Source organism: Neomonachus schauinslandi, chromosome 1, assembly GCF_002201575.2.
Source record: "Neomonachus schauinslandi chromosome 1, ASM220157v2, whole genome shotgun sequence".
NCBI classification, from domain to species: Eukaryota; Metazoa; Chordata; class Mammalia; order Carnivora; family Phocidae; genus Neomonachus; species Neomonachus schauinslandi.
Window position 1 is genome coordinate 153,149,647 of NC_058403.1, and position 17,884 is coordinate 153,167,530.

The 17,884-nt window shown below is 47.1% G+C and overlaps 1 protein-coding gene across 2 annotated transcripts in view; it reads left to right on the forward strand.

Annotated features, from left to right (window-relative positions):
- LOC110569671 (cartilage associated protein) overlaps nt 1–17,884 on the forward strand; it is a 33,686-nt gene continuing 15,802 nt past the window's right edge. The window contains exons 1-5 of one of the 2 annotated variants that reach the window (XM_021677572.2): nt 1–538; nt 4,614–4,763; nt 7,651–7,822; nt 13,435–13,563; nt 17,409–17,554. In XM_021677572.2, the coding sequence (XP_021533247.1) occupies nt 68–538; nt 4,614–4,763; nt 7,651–7,822; nt 13,435–13,563; nt 17,409–17,554 (1,068 nt within the window). In that variant the 5' untranslated portion in view covers nt 1–67. The remainder of the gene's footprint in view (nt 539–4,613; nt 4,764–7,650; nt 7,823–13,434; nt 13,564–17,408; nt 17,555–17,884) is intronic. The other variant, XM_021677573.2, reaches the window with a different exon arrangement.

A 17,884-nucleotide genomic window follows, 5' to 3' on the forward strand; every position in this document is an offset into this window, starting at 1 on the left:
TCCTCCGCCTTCCTTGCCTTCTCGTCCCCCTCCTTCCTTCTTTCCTTCCTTCCTTCCGCCGGGCGCGATGGAGCCGGGGCGTGGGGCAGCCGCGGCGCTGCTGGCGCTCCTGTGCGCGGGCTGTGCGCTGCGCTGCGGGCGCGCCCAGTACGAGCGCTACAGCTTCCGCAGCTTCCCGCGGGACGAGCTGATGCCGCTCGAGTCGGCCTACCGGCACGCGCTGGACCAGTACAGCGGCGAGCACTGGGCGGAGAGCGTGGGCTACCTGGAGATCAGCCTGCGGCTGCACCGCCTGCTACGCGACAGCGAGGCCTTCTGCCACCGCAACTGCAGCGCCGTGCCCCAGCCCGAGCCTGCCGCCGGCCTCGCGCACTACCCCGAGCTGCGCCTCTTCGGGGGCCTGCTGCGCCGCGCGCACTGCCTCAAGCGCTGCAAGCAGGGCCTGCCAGCCTTCCGCCAGTCGCAGCCCAGCCGCGAAGTGCTGGCCGACTTCCAGCGCCGGGAGCCCTACAAGTTCCTCCAGTTCGCCTACTTCAAGGCAAGTCGGCCCGCTCCGCCCCCAGGCCCGGGCTCCGCCCCCAGGCCCGGGCTCCGCCCCTCCGTTTGGGGCGGCCTCGCACCGCCTTTCCCGATCCAGCCTGCTCCCACCCAGCGTTGCGCAAGGACGCCTCCAAATCCTGTCTCCCCCCTTCTTCATCTTAAATAAGGATGAAAATGCTTTTCTGGAAGGGTTATTCTGGGGCAGAGAATACGTACACAGAGTGTCTAGCCATCCAACAGTGCCTGATAAATGTTAGCTGTTATTTGAAGACAGACTCGTCTTTTCTGTGCGTATCTTTAAAACCCCTTTTTCTCAAGTAAGTGGTGACTTTCAGTAATGGAGGGGAAGAGGACCTGAGCTGCCGTCTAGTTCCCTTTAAAGAGGAGGAAGTTGAGGCCAGGACAGGGCAGGGGCTCGTCGGGAGCACACACCCAGCCTAAAGGAGCAGAAGTGTGCACTGTGGTTCATCAGGATTGGTATCGGCTCTTTTATCTGGAATTTAACACAGTTGTCTTCCTCCTTCTTTGTGGCTGCTTAAATTCTGTGATTGCTGGCTAAAAATAGCCACAAATTGCAGTTCTTGATCCTTGGAGTCCTTTCTCTGGGGACCCGCAAATTTTAAGAATGGGCTGAATGCCCTGTTCCTGGATAAAGCGACTTTATCTTGGCGGGTCGTTACCAGGTTTTGCCAAGAAAGCCCTCTCAAAGTCCAGTTTCTACTTTATCTAATTGAAAACGATTTTTTTTTAAAGATTTTATTGATTTATTTGACAGAGAGAGACACAGCGAGAGAGGGAACACAAGCAGGGCGAGTGGGAGAGGGAGAAGCAGGCTTCCCGCCGAGCAGGGAGCCCGATGCGGGGCTCGATCCCAGGACCCTGGGATCATGACCTGAGCTGAAGGCAGACGCTTAACGACTGAGCCACCCAGGCGCCCCGAAAACGATTTTTAAAGGAATATAGTGCATTTATTTTAATGACTACAAAAATAGATTCATGGCATATTCCAGACTCTGGAGGTAGAAGTTGTTTTGTTTTGAAACTTTGAGTCTTTGGACTGCAAGATCTTTGTTTTTTGTATTTCTGAAACAGAGCCACCTTATGTTGTTGCATTCATAAGAGCAATAAAATAGCACAAAACCCTAAATAGGTGAAAAGATGAGTTATTTCAGTGCTTACATTTTATAAAGTATTGGTTTTGTGAGTGTTTGTCCTGGCAATAAAAAAACAGTTTTAAAATAGAACCAGGGGATAAGATTAATAAAGCTCCAGGACATTGAAAAATGATGGCTGGCTCTTAAAGGACTATGTTTTAAGTTAAAAATGACTCATTTAATTCTCTCTTTTTTGTATAGCTTTTGCCAGATACAGTCTGAACCAAATTTGAGTCATATAATCAAGGGGGAAATGTTTTATTTTTAAAACTGGAGGATAGTAGAAGCTGATTTATCTACAGATGAATTTGAAACAAGTGATATAGGGAGCAGGGGAAGAGTATTTTACTTAATGTGACCAGAAGGCAAAGGTTTTCTCCTTCATGATGGTGTCCTCAAAGGTCAGGATGGTCACAGCTATTCTTCAAAACCTTCCACCGGTCTTGTAACAATCACTTACTTAAAACTAAGCGAAATGCCATCTGTCTTGGTATTTTGAGATCTCTTAAAGGACAGGAAAGGTTCAGGATTTTATTAGTAAGCCAGGATCTTCAGTTAGTTGCTTCAACTGAAAGTCACTGAAGAAGTGATTTGAGGTGGTGTTACTGTATGGTTTATTTTTTTCCTTAACGATGTTTCTGTTGTCACACTCGGTCTGTGGGTAGTAGGACGTGATTGGTGGCAGGCACATACACCCTGCTGGGCACCCGAAGGCTGGAGGCTGGTGCCGGAGACAGAGCTGCCTGCTTGTGGCGAGGCTGAGCAGTGTTCTTGTGCTGCCCTGGTTCGCAGGCCTCCGTTTCACTGATTAAGGACAAACGTCTCAGTTGAACACATAGGTGGGGATGGTGGGTTTGGCCTGTCAGAGGGAGGTAAAGAGGCACGGATGTGTGGTCTGGCAGTGAAGGTGCTCCTGGTGGGTAGCCCTGAAGCCCACCATAGGGGTTTATGTCATCAGCCCACCTTAGGTCCACACCATCAGCTGTGGTTCCCTCCGGGGCTGCATCTCTGTGAAATGCCCATCTTCCCTGTAGGCCGAGCAAAAAGTGGGCCCCCACACTTGATCAAATCTTTAATGGTTGTTAAACTGAGCGGGTAGAGCTGGCCCCCTCCCAGGCACTCCTACCCCCCACCTTGCCTGGACAAGGACTCTGTCTCCCCACCCCCACCCCCAGCCACAGGGCCTGCCACTGCATTGAGGCCGATTTAGGAGTAGCTCGTTTGGTAGGTAGCTGGGGTCCTCTCATGCAGGTGGCTGTCTCTCAGGAGCACCTGGGAGGGTAGTGCTCCCACCCCCTTCTCCAGAACCTGCCTGGGTTTCTGTCAGAGGGTTAGCTGCCAAGATGTGGCTCCATGTTCCAGCTGGCAGGGCCCAAGCTGAAGTGAATAAATCACCCTTTCCTCTCCAGGAAGGGGTTCCATTTTGTTAAAACTCAGGTCCTAAGTTAGAGGCCTTAAAAATCCCTTTCTGTGCCCCTTTTCTAAATGCTCTTCTGAGAATTAGAGAATCGCAGTTCGTTGGCAAATGCTTTAGAGGGCTGCATTCATACGTCCTCCCCTCCTTGTAGCTGGCAGACTAGCCTTTTTCTGGCCAGGGGTGTAAGGCGTTCTGTAGAACTCTTTGAAAAGCACTCCCACATAGGCCACTGACTGGCCCTTCCAGAACATCAGCACTGACACCTGGGAGTCTGCCCTCATTACCACCCAGCCCTTCTCCAGTGCAGCTGCTGCCTTGTCTCCAGATGACTCAGCACCAGTCCTGTTTCATACAGATAATCTGCTACCCTCTGATTCTCAGAAATCCAGAATGTACCAGGTATCCCTTTATTTTCTCTCTGCAAACCTAATTTCCTAATTCCCACCTCTGAGCGTCGCTCTGGGTTGGCTGAAGGAGTCTCTGTGCACATGTAGGGTGCCTCCCCTTCCCCCACAGCAGGTCGTGCCATGATTCCAGGGGACAGCCAGAGACAGCACATTAGCATGGGGGCCCGATGCTTGTTGGCTGAGTGTCCACACAGGGAGGTGTCCGTATCGCTCTAGCCCATACCCCCCAACACACAGATCCCCCCCAGAGGACCTCTGCCCTCTGGGCACTGTCCACGAGGGGGCCAGACCTGAAGCTCCAGGGCCAGAGACCTTAATCGAGGTTGCTCGGAGATACACGGAAGCATACTGGAGTATATCGCACATGGAGGCAGGGTTTTCTTCCCCTGTTTTGCTCATTGCTACGGACCCACTTCCTAGGATAGCACCTGGCACGTAGGAGGGCTGTGTGCTGAGTGAACGGATGAGTGAATGGGGGGGGGGGGTCATCGAGAATGGTAAAGCAGGAGGTTCTATGAGAGACTTGGGAAGATAGTAATATATTTGGGGATATATCATATATATATATATTTCCAATATATATATATTGGAAAATATTAATATATTTTTCCAGCAGAAAAGGTGTGGTGTAGTCCCACTGGGTAATTAGAGGGATGTTGAAAGGTGGTTATTTACAAAGGCTAGTAATGGTGGATGTGACTCCGCCTGGGCCAAAAAGGGCACAGGAGAGGAAAGTTCCAGGAAGCAGGAAGGAGCGAGACTATCCAGAGAGGGCCACCTCGAGAGGAACTGTGACCTTCAGTTAAGGGCCAATAGCGGCCCAAGGTGACTGAAGGGAGGGAGCCAGGAGACTAAGTAACCCAACTTACCCCCTTGCCTTCTTTCAGGCTCCCACTGGGGCTCCTCACTGGTGAACCCCATTGGAAGCTGGAGAGCAAGAGAGTGCAAGGCTTGATGGGCCATGGTAGTCACTGAACCCTCAGCTGGAAGCATTGTGTTGAAATACAGTTACTTGAAGGACTGAACATTCTTGTTTTGCAAAAATCGCTGCTCATCCTCCATTGAGTAGAGCTCCTCTTACTTTGTTGTACTCAGGCGAATAATCTTCCAAAAGCCATTGCTGCCGCTCACACCTTTCTACTGAAGCATCCTGATGATGAAATGATGAAGAGAAACATGGCGTATTACAAGAGCTTGCCTGATGCCGAGGACTACATTAAGGACTTGGAAACCAAGTCATTTGAGGTATATTTGGGTTTTTACACAGCAAGGTAGCTGCAGTGTGAGTGGCTAAAGAAGCGGATCTTGATGAACAGCTATTGACATCTAAGGACCTCTAATGGTTTTTGATGGCATTGATGAATATTATGACAATGGAAATGATTGACTTTTTAGCACAAAGTTGACCCATTTGAGAATGAGATTTTATATTCTATGATGCACTTAAAGCCACGTTTCCTTTAAATGCTGTATTTTAGAAATAAGGTCATTTTGGGGTGCCTGGGTGGCTCAGTCGGTTAAGTGTCCGACTCTAGATTTCTGCTCAGATCATGATCTCAGGGTCGTGACAGCAAGCCTCATGTCAGACTCCTCGCTCAGTGGGGAGTCTGCTTGGGATGCTCTCTTTCTCTCCCTCTGCCCCCCTCCACTCCTGCTCTCCCTCCCTCTCTAAAATAAATATATATTTTTTAAAGAAATAAGGTCATTTGATCATTTAGTTTAAAGATAGAGGAATAAATACATGTCTTGGAGATCATCCAGAAATGACCAAGAATATAAAAAACAGGAGCATAAGTTTCCATTTCTGATGAAACTAGAAGACACATCTTTTTATACACACACACACACACACACACACACACACACACACCCATATGTATTGAGGTGGAAAGGGAATCGAGGAGCTTGGAGGACTGACTTGACATTTTAGAGGCTACTACTGAAATCTAGGCATCTTGAAGGGGAGTCTGATGGGAATGAATGAGGAAGACTAACTCCTTTGAGCACTTACTGTTGTCCAGATCTATCGAGTTTGGATGCCAGGGGCATGGGTACCAAGGAAGGGTTAGGGTAGGGTTGAAAACAGCAGGATGTGCTGAAAGTATCCAAGGACTGACTTTAGGGTTACCTGTCGTGTGACCAGACTGCAAACACACTTTGTCATTGGTGGTGACCCTCAAATAGAGGGTGCAGAGTTTCTATTCTGGTGGCCCTTCAGTTTTCCAGGGAAGAATTCTCCAGCCTTTTGCAGGACTAGTGAAGTGTCATGCTTGTCTGCCTGTGTCTGAGAGCCAGTCTGGGGAGAGGGGTGGGGGCCTCATAGCTGAGTCAGAGACTTTACCTGCTTCTTGGTTCTTAGCCTCATGCCTCAACTCTCGATCTGCAATGCCTGATCCCTGACCCTACAGCCTTTATAGATAGAGTCTCTAGAATAAATCACCAGTCTCTGGTGAGGAGCGGCTTTGGGAGGTGGGACCCCTTGGGTGCACAGGTGGGTGGGCCTCCAACAGCCCCGTTCAGGCTTTCAGCCCTGCCTTCTGTTCTGGGCCTGGCACCAGTCTCTGTGGTCGCCAGTGCCTGCAAATGCCAACACGTGTGTGATGTAGTGCAGTGCGTAGTGGGGGAGGGAGGTCACTTCGCCCCAGACCCTCCTCTTTGATAATTTGGCTTTCTGTCCTTCCAAAAGTCGGAATGTCTTGTCTGCTGCTGGCTCCTTTTCCATTCTCCCGTGAAAAGGATTTCTGCCTGTGGTTTTCACTGGGCTTGGGGAGCAGAGCCGAGTGCTTGTGGTCAGTGTGCTGTGCCTCACTCCTTCCCTCTTTGGAGTCCTGCCGGGTGTGGTGGGGCTGCCCGGCTGTGTGCCCAGGGCCACCACCGCCATGCCTGGCTTTCTTCTTGCTGCCGCCGCCCTGCCACCCCCGCAGAGCCAGCTGCCTGGCGTTGCTGCTCGTGTTCCCAGCCTCTAGGCAAGTGGTTCAGTTCTCTGCCTGCCTGATTTACAGGGGATGCTGCCTGCTCAGGAGGTTTAGGGGAGATCACCCTCTCTCCCTGACACCTTAAGCTTGGTGAAGAGTTCTGGTCTGAGGGGTGGTCCCTAGACACCCCCATTCTGGAGCAGCTGAACAGGAGCTCTAAATGGAGTGTGCCACGCTTATTTCCGGGCCTGTCCTGGACCCTCCACGAGAGCAGGGTCGTGCATGTGCCCAAGATCTCTACTTATTTCTTGTGAGACCAAGCAGCTTCCTCAGCCTTCGTTATCTCTCTTTTATCTGGTCCAGTCAACAGGCAGCAGAAATTTCTTGAAGTTCCACTATCCAGTGCATGGCCACCCCCCTAGTAACTAGTACTAATGCTTGGCATTCCTATTTTATACTTAACTGTTGGGGGCAGTGTATCTGGCACTGCTCTAAAGCTTGTATCTTTTCTCTGCTTCAATTTTAAAGATCAGCTTTATTGAGGTAGAACTTATTTAAAATTTATTTACCAGTTTTAAGTATATAATTCGATGAGTTTTGGTAAAGGTATGCGAGTGTGTAACCACCACCATAGTCACAACATAGAATATTTTCATCTCGGGGCACCTGGGTGGCTCAGTCGTTAAGCGTCTGCCTTCGGCTCAGGTCATGATCCCAGGGTCCTGGGATCGAGCCCTGCATCGGGCTCCCTGCTCCGTGGGAGGCCTGCTTCTCCCTCTCCCACTCCCCCTGCTTGTGTTCTCTCTCTCGCTGTGTCTCTCTCTGTCAAATAAATAAATAAAATCTTTAAAAAAAAAAAAAAGAATATTTTCATCTCCCCTTTCCAGTCAAGCATTTGTCCCAACCCCTGACCTTCGGAGGCCACTGCCCTGATTTCTGTCACTCTAGTTTTTCTTTTTTTCTTGATTTGAATTTGATTTTATTATCAAGCACCTCCTACTTTTTGAATTAAATTAAATAAGAAGCGTGCCATTGTACATAGGATAGAAAAAGCTAGATATAAGTCAGTTCCTGGCCGGCCTCATCTTTAATTAAGGGTTGGCATGGTTTTCTTGGGACGCATGAGACTGTAACTCCACGGTGGTCTGACTCCTTTCGGTTGGACGGCCCACCTCCTTCACGTCTGAGAGCTTCACCCGCCTCTTCTCGCTTTCCAGAGCCTGTTCATCCGGGCGGTGCGGGCCTACAACGGCGAGAACTGGAGGACGTCCGTCACGGACATGGAGCTGGCTCTTCCCGATTTCTTCAAAGCCTTTTACGAGTGTCTCGCAGCCTGCGAGGGCTCCAGGGAGATCAAGGACTTCAAGGATTTCTATCTTTCCATCGCAGGTTGGTGGCGGGCAGTATTCCACACGTGAATGGGAAAGCTGCCCTGTGGCATCCACATGCCTTCCTGGTGGCTTGAGTGACTGAGGAACTTTTTTTTTTTAAGATTTTATTTCTATATTTGACACACAGAGCAAGCGAGAGAGCACAAGTAGGCAGAGTGGTAGATAGAGGGAGAGGGAGAAGCAGACTCCCCACTGAGCGGGGAGCCCGATGGGGGACTCGATACCAGGACCCTGGGATCATGACCTGAGCCGAAGGCAGACGCTCAATGGACTGAACCACCCAGGCGCCCCTCCGAGGAACTTTTGAGCTTCAATGTGAATGGTGGCTGGGGAGGTAATATGTAACCCACACGTCCAGCCTTTGGTTTAGTAGGGGTTTCTGGAAAAATACCTGAGTACAGTGTTCAATCAAGCACAGGTCTGGAAAGGGGGTCTAGCAGATCAGCCCTGCCCGGTTACAGATCCCCCACAGGCTTTTGGAAAAATAAAAATGGGCCCAAGAGCGACTCATGACTCACGTTATATAAAATGTTACTAGTTGAGCCACCCTTAAGAGTGCAGTCCAGTGGCATATAATACATGCACACTGATGTACAGCCACCCCTGCTGTCCATCTCCACCACCCATCATTTCATCTTCCCAAACGGGTGTTCTGTACCCATTAAACACCAGCTCCCCATCCTCTGCCCACAGCCCCTGACAGCCACCACGCTGCTTTCTGTCTCTGTGAATTGGACTACCCCATGTATCTTGGATACGTAGAATCCTGTAGCATTTGTCCTTTTGTGACTGGCTTATTTCACTTAGCATAACATCTTCCAGCCTCAGAAATAATGTAGCAATTTGGTTGTCTTTTAAATCTCTTTTAACTGGTAGGTTCTTCCTCTATGTCTATTTTGCCCCCGTGGCTATTGAAAAAAACCAGATCATTCGCCCTGTAGAGATTCCCATAGTCTGGATTTTGCTGACTGTATCCCCTTGGTCCTCTGTTCTCTGTATTTCTTATAACTTGGTAGCTGGATGTAGAGGCTTGATCAGGCTCAGGTTTGATTTTCTTTTTTTGCGGAAGTTGGGGCACAAGCCGGCTTCCTAGTTGGTGCTCAGTTCTCGTGTCAGGAGGCACCGGATGTCTGGTTGTCTCTTTCTTTGTAATGTTGGCAGCTGCTGGTACTCATCCTGGCCCTCACGTAGTGCCTGTTAGCCAGTGTACCTCTGCTGGTGAGAGGTCATTCCTTCCAGCATCCCTTCCTGCCTATAATGTCAGGAAGTACTCCTTACACTCAGACTGAAGGAGGGGGACAAAAGGGTGCTTGCTTGGAACTGCAGTGTTTTGACTATAGGTAAAAGACAGTTACTAGAAAAAGTAACATTTACTGTGCTCTAACTAGATGCCAGGCCCTGTTCTATGCTCTTTATGGGTATTATCTCGCGTTTGCAACCCTGTGAGAAAGGTACTAGCATTCTCCCCATTTTACAGCTGGGAAAGCTGAGGCCTAGAGAGGTTAAGTACTCTGCTTGTTATCCTCAGGGGAAGGGCTGGGATTTGAATCCAGGCAGTTTTGACTGGAGTCTTACCTCTTAACCCCAGTGAAATAGTCTCACCTCACCTACATTGCACTTAATCTCGAACTTTATTTCATTTTTGAATAGGTAACATGTATGCACATAGTATAAATTGTGAAAGACACAAAAGGATAGACTGTAAAAAATGAGTCTTCTGTATAGTCAGGGTCTTGACTGGAGATAGATGGCCGACATACATGAGGATACCTCAAGATGGATTTATTTATAGAAATGTGGGTGAAGGTGAACCCCAGGGGGGCGAACTGATACCCTGGAGCTACTAGTAGCTGAGTTATTATCTCCTAGGCTGAAGGGGAGGAAGGAGTTACAGGCAGTTAGAAGGAAGTCTTGCTTCTACCCACATCTCTTCTACGCATTCCACTCACCCCAAAGGTAACCATTTTTATTAGCTTCTGGCTTATACCTCTAAAAGGTTTTTTTTTCCCTACAAAAATAAGCAAAGATCACTTTATCTTTGATCTACCTAAGGTATATCTCTATAACTATATCTTTATATGTAGATAGATAGACAACTGAGAAATTTTTTTTGTTTTAAATTTTATTTTAAAATAATTTTTTATTTTTAGTTTTTATTTTAATTGTTTATTTTTAAGTAATTCCAAGCCTGTAGAGAAGTAGCAAGAGTAGTACAAAGAACTCTCATAAACTCTTTAGCCAAATTCGCCAGGTTTTCACACTGATTGTGTCTCATTTACTTTATCATTCTCTCTGGATATGTGTATAATTATTTTTATTTCAGAACCACTTGAGAGTACGTTGCATACATCATGACCCTTTACCCCATAATACTTCAGTATATTTCCTAAGAATAACAATATTCTGCAAAACTCCACAATACAGTTACTAAATTCAGGCAACTTAATATTGAGACAATACTTTTTTATACAATCTATAGTTTATATTCCAATTTTCTCCATTATTCCAATAATGTCCTCTAGGAGCTTTTTCTTTCCTGGTGAAGTGCAGTCCAATATCATGTTTCCTATTTATTTGTCATTTTTCCTCAGTGTTCTTTAATCTGGAACAGTTCCTTGGCCTTTCTTTTTGTGCCATTGATTTTTTTTTTTAAGCTATTGGTATATTTTTTAAGAATATAGGCTAGGGGCGCTCGGGTGGCTCTGTCCGTTAAGCGTCTGCCTTCGGCTCGGGTCATGATCCCAGGGTCCTGGGATCGAGCCCTGCATCGGGCTCCCTGCTCAGTGGGGAGTCTACTTCTCCCTCTCCCTCTGCCTGCCACTCTCCCTGCTTATGCTTGCGCTCACTTGCTCTCTCTATCTCTGTCAAATAAATAAATAAAATCTTTAAAGAATATATAAGAAGGGCGCCTGGGTAGCTCAGTTGGTTAAGCGACTGCCTTCGGCTCAGGTCATGATCCTGGAGTCCCTGGATCGAGTCCCGCATCGGGGTCCCTGCTTGGCAGGGAGTCTGCTTCTCCCTCTGGCCCTCCTCCCTCTCATGCTCTCTGTCTCTCATTCTCTCTCTCGCAAATAAATAAATAAAATCTTTAAAAAAAAAAAAAAGAATATATAAGAATACAGGCCAGCCACTTTATAGAATATTCCTCAATTTGGGTTCCTATTACATTCAGGTTGTGCACTTTTGGCTGGAACACTACAGAAGTATGCTTCTCGGGGTATCCCATCCAGATGCGTGTGGTGTCTGTTTGCCCCTTACTGGTGATGTTGACTTGTAAGCATTTGGTTAAGGTCATTTCCAGTTTCCAGCTTCTCAGCAATACTATTTTTCCTTTTTTTTTTTAAAGACTTATTTATTTATTTGAGAGAGTGAGAATGAGAGAGAGAGAGAGTACATCAGAGAGGGGAGGTTTAGAGGGAGAAACATGCTCCCCGCCGAGCAGGGAGCCCGATGCGGGACTCGATCCCGGGACTCCAGGATCATGACCTGAGCCGAAGGCAGTCGCCTAACCAACTGAGCCACCCAGGCGCCCTATTTTTCCTTTTGATCTTAATAAATAATTTGGGAAAAGATACTTCAAGACGAGGACAATTTGCTCTTCATCAGACTGTCTCTACCCTCTCCCCTACTACCACACACATACCAGTTTAGTGTGTATTGAAAATTCTTGCCTGATTCTTTTTTCTCTATAAAGGTCATATGTGTATATATGTATGTCTATTTTTCTGTATTTTTTTGTTTGCTTTTTTCACACTGAATAGGTACCATATTTTATACACTGTTCTGTTCTTTGCTTTTTCCACTTAGCAGTGTGTCCTAACTAGCACATAGAGAGAGTCATTCTTTTTTGTTGTTGCTGACTACCCCACTGAGGGGTGGGGGGAGTGATGCACCACAGTTTGTTCAACTATCTGATGGACGTTTGGTTTGCGCCAATCTTTTGCTATTACATGTAATACTGCAATGGGGAACTTTAGGCATTTTCTTTTCTTTTTTTTTTTGCTAAGTGTGGAGGTATGTTTTCAGAATCAACATAAGTGGGATTAATAGTTCAAAGAGTAAATGTCTCTGCAAATTATTTAGTATTTTAAGTTACCATTTTGTATTCCTAGAAAAAATGTGTGAGAATGCCTGTCCTCCCCAGTCTTGCCAACAAAACGTGTACCATCATCATGGAGTCTTTTGCCGCTAGCTGCCTGAAGGGACAAAAGGGAGGGGGCCGAGGATCATGTGGAGGATTTTAGGGACCAGTCCTTAAAGCGGTAGAAGTAGCATTCATTAGTTGTTGCAGTCCACATTTCAATGGCACAACCAGTCATATGGCCCCAACCCAACTGCAAGGGAGGCTGGGAAATGTAGTCTTTGACGTCTTTATCTGTTAACATATTTAGGTCTACCTATTCTCTTTTAAAGGCTCTATAGAGGGGTGCCTGGGTGGCTCAGTCGGTTAAGTGTCTGCCTTTGGCTCAGATCATGATCCCGGGGTCCTGGGATCGAGTCCCGCATCGGGCTCCCTGCTCCTTGGGGAGTGTGCTTCTCCCTCTGCCCCCCCGCCCATCTCTCATGAATAAATAAATAAAATCTTTAAAAAAAATAAATAATTCTGTTTGTTTGTATATACCATAATTGATTAATCACTATTGTATTGATTGGCATTCAGGTTATTTCCAACTCTGTTTGTTGTTGCAAACAATGCTTATGTGTGCCCATGTCTAAAGAAAATTTCCTAGAAGTAGACTGCTGGGCCAGAGGATGTGTGCATTTTAACCTTTGATGCATTTTGCCAAATGGCTCTCCAAAAAATGTGTTCCTGTTTTGCTTCTACCAACAGACTATGAGAGTGAAAGTTTCACCATTTTCTCCCTAACCCTGGGTGTTACCAAATTTTTAAAATTTTCCCAATTTAAATGACAGATGGGAGCTACACTTGTGGTGAGCACAGTGTAATGTATAGACTTGTTGAATCACTATGTTGTACACCTGAAACTAACATAACATGTGTGTCAACCCTACTTCAACAAAACAGGGTTTTGTTTGTTTGTTTGTTTGTTTTTGTTTTTTGGGGTTTTTTTTTTTTGCCATTTAGCAGTTTAAAATATTTTAGGTGGGATTGTGTTCCTTCATTACAAATGAGGCTTAACATCTTTTCACAATGTTTATTAGCCATTTTTACAGTTTCTTTTCCGTGACCATCCTTTGGCCATTTTATATTGGGTGTTTGTCTTTTTCTTACGGATTTTTTTTTTTAAGATTTTATTTATTTATTTGACAGAGAGAGACACAGCGAGAGAGGGAACACAAGCAGGGGGAGTGGGAGAGGGAGAAGCAGGCTTCCCACAGAGCAGGGAACCCGATGCGGGGCTCGATCCCAGGACCCTGGGATCATGACCTGAGCCGAAGGCAGACGCGTAACGACTGAGCCACCCAGGTGCCCTTTCTTATAGATTTTAAGGAACTTTGTATATTAAGGGTTTTCGCCCTTTATTGTAAGTGTTGCAAGTATTTTACCTTTATCATCTTTACCTTTTACCTGGATCGTTGAGGGAGGCAGAAGCGGTACTGAGAAGCTGATGGATGCACTGCTCTGAGAATTTGTGTGTCTTCTTTCAGATCATTACGTAGAGGTCTTGGAATGCAAACTACAGTGTGAAAAGAACCTCACCCCCGTTATAGGAGGCTATCCAGTGGAGAAATTTGTGGCCACCATGTATCATTATTTGCAGTTTGCTTATTACAAATGTAAGTAATTATCTACTACAGATCTTGGGCAAGGTCCTTAGTCCTCCTAAGACTCAGCTTCCCCATCTGTAAAAAATCGGGGTAATAACCCTTACCTCTGGTTTTTGAGAGAATTCGTCAAGGTCTCATTGACAGCCCTGGTGCATGCTTTGCACGAAAAGGCAGCAAGTTCTGGTGATTCCGGGCACAGCCCCTGGAGCCAGACTGCCTGGATTTACATTTCAGCTTCATCACTTCCTAACTTCTCTGTGCCTCAGTCTCCTCATCTGTAAATTGGAGATAATTTGTACTAACCTCATCAGTTGCTATGTGTGGAGTGCTTAGGGTAGTCGTACACTGGCACCTGGCATTATTTCTTCCCTATCATCCGCCTTCCCTTCCAGACTGAGTTTTGTCCCACTTGGTCCTCCTTGGGCCTGAAATTCGAGTTAATCGATCAGAACATCCCAAGGAGTTGAAGGGAAACAAAGAGAAAGAGATTCAGAGTTCAGGCTTCAGAGTCTGTCTTTTTGCCTTTTCCTCCTCTCCCCGTAACTGATGTCATCTGAGTGGGGGTACCGTGGTGGTGACACGCACAGGAGGATCCTTCCCGCTAGGGGGCGGGTGCCCTCGGGATCAGGGATGTGCTTGCTGTCAAGAGTGACCGGTGACCTTGGCTCCCACAGTCCCCCTTCCCCACTGTGGCTGTTTTATTCTTTGTTGAGTTCCCTCTTCTTGCAACAACCACCTCCTGTCCTCTGCAGGATGCCTGCTGAAGGTTGAAAAAGGGACAAAAAAGAAGAAAATTTTCTTCTATATGTATATACATATATTTTTATTTTTATTTTTATTTATTATTTTTTTAAAAGATTTTATTTATTTGACAGAGACAGTGAGAGAGGGAACACAAGCAGGGGGAGTAGGAGAGGGAGAAGCAGGCTTCCCGCCGAGCAGGGAGCCCGATGTGGGGCTCGATCCCAGGACCCTGGGATCATGACCTGAGCCGAAGGCAGACGCTTTACCAACTGAACCACCCAGGTGTCCCTATACATATATTTTTAATTTTTAATTTTGCTAATCAGGATTGTTCCTGAGAAGGCTCTGGAACAGTCATTTACCGCAGAGCTTTGTGAGTAAGGGAACTTGCCTCTTTCAGCAGTGAACCTGCTATCATGACAGCCTGAATCTCACCTAAGGATGCAATGAGATATCCTGAAATGTCCCTTAGTTGGGACATTTCTGAGATCAACAGGAGGGTGAGGTGTGTCTTCAACAGGTGTCCTTCCCCGTGCACAGAGGGCAGGGATGAAGTTTTATTTGCCGCTATAATCCTGGCACTAGCTGTTTGGTAAAGGATTATTTAGCATAGAGGACAAGAGTCTTATTCTTTTTTTCTTTTTCTTTGAGAGAGAGATTGAGAGTGAGCTGGGGGTGGGACAGAGGGAGAGAGAGAATCCCAAGCAGGCTGCATGCTTAGCACGCAGCCTGACATGGGCCTCAATCCTACTACCCCAAGATCATGACCTGAGCCAAAATCAAGTCAGATGCCCAACTGACTAAGCCACCCAGGCGCCCCAAGTCTTACTCTATATAATCTAGGAACACGCTTTCACATAAGATGCACTAAGCTCACAGTGGGTTCCCAGCAAATACTTACTTGGCTGCGTTCTAATGCCGTGGGGACAGTTATTCTACTAGGCAGTTTTTGCTTATGAAGAGCCCTCTTTTTTAGTGTAAGTGATTGATTAGTGCTCTGTTACAAAAAGACTTGTAATATAGGCTTGTCACAGCAAACCGAACATCTCAGAGATGTACAGAGAAACACCCAAAGCAAACCACCCATTCCCATCTCCCCTCCTCCCCCAAATCCCTCTGTTAACTGCGTATATTCATCCATACTTGGAAAAGCCCTGCTTTAATGATAATTATGGAAAGTTATGTACATTTTATTTTATTTTTTAAAGATTTTATTTATTTGAGAGAGAGAGAGAGCATGAGCAGGATGAGGGACAAAGGGAGAAGCAGACTCTCCGCTGAGCAGGGAGCCTGACGTGGGGCTGGATCCCAGGACTCCAGGATCATGACCTGAGCCAAAGGCAGATGCTTAATCAACTGAGCCACCCAGGTGCCCCAAGTTATGTACATTTAAAAAACTTATTCTGGAAAAAAAAGCAACCTTATTCTGGAAATTTAAAAGTGTACATTAGAGAGGATGGTATAATGAACTGTAGTATGCCCATCACCCACTTGAATTTTGATCAACACTTTGCCAATCTTGGATTCACAGTTTAAAAGTTTTCTGCTGGGGCGCCTGGGTGGCTCAGTCATTAAGCATCTGCCTTCGGCTCAGGTCATGATCCCGGGGTCCTGGGATCGAGCCCCGCATCGGGCTCCCTTTGCTCAATGGGGAGTCTGCTTCTCCCTCTCCCGCTGTCCCTCCCCCTGCTCATTCTCTCTCTCTCTCAAATAAATAAACAGAATCTTTTAAAAAAGGAAATAAAAGTTTTCTGTGGATGAAAAAATAAGCTGGTGTTGTAGTTGTTTTTTGATAAGCTACTGTTTTTATTTCATTTTCACAAAAACCTGCGTTGGCACCTTCCTGAGCTAGGCCCTGAGTTGGACTCTGAAACGCGGGGAAGAATCCAGCAGGTGTTCCGGCCCTCTGAGCGGGGCTTGGCTGTGCTTGCACAGAGCCAGGAGACTAGGAGTTTCGAAGTGTTCCAGATACATGCAGGCCCCTCGGGCAGCGCACTGGTCCTTGGAGTCATCGCATGCTCTGAAAGTCCCCGTGCGTATCAGGGACTGCAGCAGTGACTTACAGACACCAGTAGACCAGAACCTCTAGCTCTGCTGGTTGCTTCACGGGAATGTTTGCTTTCTGGGTTTATAGGTAAACAGTATGAGTAAGATGTACTTCTTGAAATTAGCTTCTTGAAAGTCAGCCTGTTGCGAACTTTTTTGAGATTATCTACCACACTGAATTTTTTGAGGGAAGGTGTTATTTATGCTTGAACCCCAGCCCCGTAGGCCTTCAAATAAGTACCTTTCCCCGCCTTGTAGACTTTGTGAATAATCTGTGCCCTGAAGCGCTCGGTTTTTAAGGTTGTTGTTACAGGAGACAGCCACTGGGTGGCACAATTTATTCATACCCACGTTTTGGTTACTCCGCCAACCAACGCTTTAGCAAAGGTAGTGGGTTGAAAATTGGAACATAATGTGCCAGGATAAATACACAGGGGCTTGTGGCTTATCACCTCTTTCCCCTTGCCGCCCCCCCCAGCCCCCAAATAAATCCCAACCCTGCAGATCTCCTGTGCTGAAGGTGCTGTGATAGGTGGGGCAACTCTGAGGAGGGATGCTAGAGGTGGGAACCCCAGTTTCCAGGAGGTGTCAACACCAGGTGACTTCAGATCTCTTCCAGCCCAGAAGGCCCACCATCCTTTGGGTCTTCTAGGTTTAGGGTAGCTGTAGGAGGGCTGCCTGGATGTGGGGGTTGTGGTGCCATCCAGATGGGACGCAGGCACATCCTCCCTACCTCCCTCAGCCCCAGGAAAGTCCAGGGGACCCAGCTTTCCCAGCTCAGGTCAGTGGAGCCTGAACTGGAATATAGTAGACATTTCTGGAAAGGCAGATTCTGCCTAATGAGGAACTTCCATGTTTCAAAACCGCTCCCCAGGCTGCCGTGGAGACCCAGTCTGTGATCTGCCCACCCAGGGATAATTCTGGCTGGCCACAGGCTTTGCCAAGGAGGGGCTGTGGAGAAGGGGCTTGCCCATGGATATTTTCTTTAGGAAGCCGTTGCTGCTGAGGGGGATTTCAGGGCACGGTTGGCTGATTTCCTGTGCCTCTTTTCTCCGCGGCCTCAGTGAACGACCTGAAGAACGCAGCCCCGTGCGCAGTCAGCTACCTGCTCTTTGACCACGACGACAAGGTCATGCGGCAGAACCTGGTGTACTACCAGTACCACAGGGACAAGTGGGGCCTCTCGGACGAGCATTTCCAGCCCAGACCAGTAGGTGGCGGGGCACGGGACATCACGTGTGCGGGCCTCCTCTTCTCACTTTAGGGGACTGCTTTGCACCCTACAGGAAAAAGTTATTACAGAAATGAAGGGGAACTCCTTTTTTTTTTTTTAACATTTTACTGCTCTATTCTGATTCCTAAATCAGTAAAAACAACCAAACATTACAAAAATGTTTTACTTAGAAAGTGAAATTCCCTCAAAACCCCATACTTTTCTTTACCCCCTGCCTTATCGCTGTGCGTTTGCTCATACATACGGCATGTATTTATTTTTACCGAAACAGGGTCACACTTTACCTGCTGTTGTGCAACTTGCTTT